Consider the following 5,000-nt stretch of genomic DNA (forward strand, 5'->3'; position numbering starts at 1 on the left):
CGGGAGACTCGTGAATCGCCTCCTACCGGTTTTGACGCTTTAGCGGGGGGAGTTTGGGGGTTGCTGGAGGGCAGGGGACTTTTACCACGCCGCTACTAGTGTTGCCAAGCGCTGTTTGTCTGTCTCGAACAGTAGGGTGTTGGAAAAACACACCCGGGACTGAGCAAGAGAGGAGAGAGAGAGAGAGAGAGAGAGAGAGAGAGAGAGAGAGAGAGAGAGAGAGAGAGGACGAGTGGACGAGGGCGGCGGCGGTGGGTGTAGCCGCTACCCACCTGTGTTTACATGAGTAAGGCGCTGGCCCGGCGTCGGAAAAGGAGCATGTCACCTATCCTGTTCGGATATGGCAAGGAGTGGAAAGCCGGACCATTCTCAGCTAAATTCATTAGTGTAAAAGAAACGCTGTCTCTTGCAATCATATTAGTTGTTAAGTTGTGCCCTTAAAGAACCACTCGGAGAGTTTTTAGGTGTTTTGGCCAACTCTGTGCCAATGCTCAGGCGTAGCTGTAAAAATTAGTTTGGACTCTGGGGAGAAGTCCACAGAATCCAGTCGGACGCCCAGCCGCCTGTCTACCATCCGGATATTGTTTTTTTTCCCCCAATTTGTATTTATTTTTCAAAAGGATGTAATAAACACCACAGCAGGCTTGGCAAATAGCAGGTGTGCCGGCTTGCAAAAAAATAAAAAACAAGAATAAAATAAAGCCCTACTTGTGACCAGCCCCAGGTGTTTGTCACCCGCATCGGTCGTCTCTGCCACCTCAGCTCGGAGCAGAAGTGTCCCGTCGACAGATCCAGGGGACAGATATAGGGAGGGATCGCTGGCCTGGCCACTTTTTTCCATGGTGGCAGGATCCTACAGGAGCCTCTCTTGCAAAGAGCTCGGATTACCGGTGTCCGATTCTACCAGCTCAGGGCGGCAGGCGAAACTCGACGACCTTGGGCATCTCCTTGGCGTTCACCTCCACGCCTTCTACGCCGCCGCACCTTCCAGTCACTTCACATCGACTGAATTTTGACCTCTTTCCCGGTGGTAGTCCTTGTCATCTCTTCCGGTCTTTCTTCAGCCACCCTTCTTTCCCTCTACCTGTCCTAAGTGATGACATCATTCACCCGATTCTAGAGTTTAGTCGGTGCACGAATGCGGTGCTGTGGACAGAAGGAAGTGGATTGTTTATTTGGTGTAGCAGAGTTAGAGCGAGTACCAGAGGATGATACTGCGTTGTACGTTATAAGACATCCGCGCACAATGGTCAGTAATAACGATGATAGAATGTCCAGAAGATGGTTTTTGTTTAAAGACCAACTCAGCAAATGTGATCTTTCTCTTCCCGCCTTCGCAGACATGTCAGTCCAAGGTGTTCCAAAGCGATCTCTTGGATGGGGTGTCTCAATACGCATGGTTCCCGTGCCGCGAGGCCCACGAGTCCTCCTGGGGGTATTCTCACTACTGGCTGAAGGTAGGACTAAAAGATGTAAATGTACATATTATTTTTGCACCAACAGGGATAAACTGTCGAGGGTTGCAGTACATGATGACGAATTGCATGCGTGAGGAACAATCATTTGAAAGCACAGTCGTGTTTTCTTTCTTTCTTGGCTGCGTTTAGGCCTACTTTTCTCATCCGATGGTGGCGGCCGCAGTGATCATCCACCTGGCCGCGGATGGAACCAGTTACATTGACCAGACCCAGTGCAACATCACCGTTCAGCTGGTGGACACCAAGGAGGGCATCCATAGCCTAGGTGAGGACGGAGGCATACATACGCACTGTACATCCCAGAACTCAAATCACACTGCTAACATTAAATATGTGAGGGTGTAACCCTTCCTCTTTTCCAATGAACATTCTTATTGGGACAATTCCTCCTACTCCGTGGTCACCGTGTGGATCTCCCATCCCTTTCCCTACACCACCCTCTCCAACTCCATCCCAATCCACTCCATGTCCTCTCTCTCCACCACCCTCCCCAAATCTATCCCAATCCACCTTGTCCTCTCCCTACACCACCCTCTCCAACGCCATCCCTATCCGCTCTGTGTCCTCTCCCTACACCACACTCTACCTCCATTCCAATCCCTTCCCTGTCCTCACCTTACACCACCCTCTCCAACCCCATCCCAATCACCACTCGCCCCAACTCCGTCCCATTCCCCTCCGCGTCCTCTCCCTCCCACTCCATCCCAATCCACTCCCCGTTCTCACCCGACACCAACGCCCTTTCCCAACTCCATCCCAATCCACTCCCTGTTCCCTCCCTACACCACCCGCCCCTACACATCCATCCCAATCAGGTGACTGGCGTCTGAGCTGCCGCACCAACCCTCTGGTGATCCCGGTCAGCCACGACCTGTCAGTGGCCTTCTACCACACCAAGGCCATCCTGGTGCTGTTTGCCTCTCACCTGGTGGCCATCTCTGGCGTGGGACTGCGCTCCTTCCAGTCCTTCGATCCCATCACGATAAGCGGCTGCCAGAGCAACGAGATCTACAACCCCACGGGCCAGAGGTGAGGTTATCTGCACGGCTACACAGGCCCGAAAATGCAAACGCACACGCACACGCACACACACACACACACACACACACACACACACACAGATAAAAACATACACATGCACATAGACACATTCACAGATATACACACACAGATAAACACCAAGACACGTACACACATACATTGGTACACACACACAGATAGACACACACACAGATCGACACACACACACACACATACATACATAGACTGACACACACACGCACACACATAAACAGACACACACTCAGAACACACGGTCCAATCCTACTACACTGCACAAGAAAAATAATTTATACCGAGGTTGAACTCGAAGACCCCCAACGAAACACACAAGCACACACATAGACACACCCACCCACCCACAGACACACAGACACACACACACACACACACACACACACACACGCGCGCGCATATACTGACACGAAACATACTGAAACATACCGAACTGTGGACGGTCAGGGGGTCTGTATGGAGAGATAGTGCTGTTTGTGTCTTTTGTTGTGTGCCAGTGAGGCGTGCAAAAGGAACTAATTAGATAAGAACTGCTGTGTATCTGCACCAGCCAGGAAATTGTTTGATACCACACACAGACACAGACAGAGTAGCTGCTCGCTCCTACAGCTCTGTGACTTTCCTCTCTCTCTCTCTCTCTCTCTCTCTCGCTCTCTCTCTCTATCTCTCTGTCTCTCTCTCTCTCTCTCGCTCTCTCTCTCCTCTTCCTATGACGGCATTCAGCCGCACATGGCTAAATGTCACCAGTAGTTTTACTGAAGACTCAATATTGTTATTTACTGTGTACTTAATGTTACTAAAGTAGCTGTTGTTCTGGACCTACTTATATTTCCTTCAAGCCCTGCTGTAATAGTGCAATTCCTTTACCAACCTAATCGAATGAAATCAATATAATATAATACAATATAATATAATATAATGTAATATTATAATTGATGTAATTCTTCTTCTCATTCTTATTTCTTCTCTATATTTCTCCACATAACTCATCCTTCCCAGTATTCCCCCTTCCTGTGCCTCCTGCTTCTTCGTTCCCAATCTCATTCTCCCGGCAGAACAGTTCATCCCCAAATACTTTGAGAAACACCGTGTTCCCTTATCCCTGAGTTGTTAACAACAGCAGCTATTAACATTGACTTTGATTTCATATGCTTGTCCGCAAGTGCATGACGATGTGCTCATGTTTTTTTTTTTCACTGCGTTCCTCTATATTATCTCTGTTTATCCTCTAATTTGAATTGATCCGGGCCATTTTAGCGCATTTTACTTTACTTTTTCGTTAATCTCAGTCCCATACAGCCCTACGCTCTTGTTTCCCTCCACCGAGGAGGCGGAGGAGGAGAATAGTTTTCCAGGTAGTTAATTGTAATTTATGTCCAAAATCCCAGAGGGGACGAGCGCAGAACCACAAATACGACTGGTTCCCAGCCAAACCGTTCACGGCGAAGGCTTCTAGGCTTTCCCACTTTGTCCTCAAAGAGCCCGGACGCTCGCTGTGACTTTTTGAGCTCCGTGCCCTCGTCACCTGATCCGCTCGGGGCCCCACCTGGCCGGACGCTTAAGGCACAAGCCGAGCATTGCATTTCAAACCTATGGGGCCAGATTAGGCGCTTCATCTGGACTTACTGACATGGCCGTTCTCAGTCGTGGTTCAAAAAGTCTCAGACTCGCACTAGTCTTGGTTTAAGAAAATTTGATTTCCAGAAGGAAGATTTGAGCTTAATCTAGGTCTAAAATTAAACCTTAAATGAAACCTGGCCATAGGCAGGTTTATCTTTGGATCATGGGCGTGGCCTGGACCAGGTTGATCCGGACTTAGACCAGCACCAATTCCAAACAGAAGGAGACGACTAGTCCTGGATGACCTCAGGACTAGGGACGAGGTCTTCTATGACTTCTTAATCGAGAACTAATTAATCTTGAATTAGGCAATGACTCAGAAAAGGCATTTTTAAATTCTGGAGACGTTTTGCCCCTTCACGTTTCCAATTGAGACAAAGAAACACACTCATGTTGAAGGAGTTTAATAATGACTTCTCACAACTTCTGTGTCTCTTTCTCAGCTTCATAACGGAACGTTAAACCAGAGACCGTGAAGTATGGTTAATGCAAAATGCCGCCTCGGGCGTCCTAGTATTCCAAGTGCGTAAAACAGTAGCCCCGAGGGAGTTTAGAATTTACAGCGCTCTCGTTTTGAAAGCATGCGCCACTTTCAAACAAATATATCTCGACGAAGAGGACCCGGGGGTGTCTGGTGATTTGTGATAATCGCAGGGGTCAGCGGTGATTTCAGTCCGGTGAGAATCTACCAAAATGTACAAAATTCCTGCCATATTTCAGCCAACACTAGAACCACATGACAACTTTGAATGGTCATATAGTGTATTTTAAGGGTTTATTGTTCAATGACCTCACTTTTTGATGACTTATTTTTATAATAGAGTTGGG

The 5,000-nt window shown here is 48.3% G+C and overlaps 1 protein-coding gene across 1 annotated transcript in view; it reads left to right on the forward strand.

Moving 5' to 3' along the window:
• The window catches only part of pappaa (pregnancy-associated plasma protein A, pappalysin 1a), a gene marked incomplete at both ends in the record, with an annotated part of 91,827 nt that overhangs the window by 54,552 nt on the left and 32,275 nt on the right, over positions 1–5,000 (forward strand). The window contains 3 exons of the mRNA XM_080018471.1: positions 1,341–1,457; positions 1,608–1,743; positions 2,294–2,507. Coding sequence (XP_079874597.1) covers positions 1,341–1,457; positions 1,608–1,743; positions 2,294–2,507 — 467 coding nt within the window. The remainder of the gene's footprint in view (positions 1–1,340; positions 1,458–1,607; positions 1,744–2,293; positions 2,508–5,000) is intronic.

Source organism: Zeus faber (genome assembly GCF_960531495.2).
Source record: "Zeus faber genome assembly, chromosome: 17".
Classification (NCBI taxonomy): domain Eukaryota; kingdom Metazoa; phylum Chordata; class Actinopteri; order Zeiformes; family Zeidae; genus Zeus; species Zeus faber.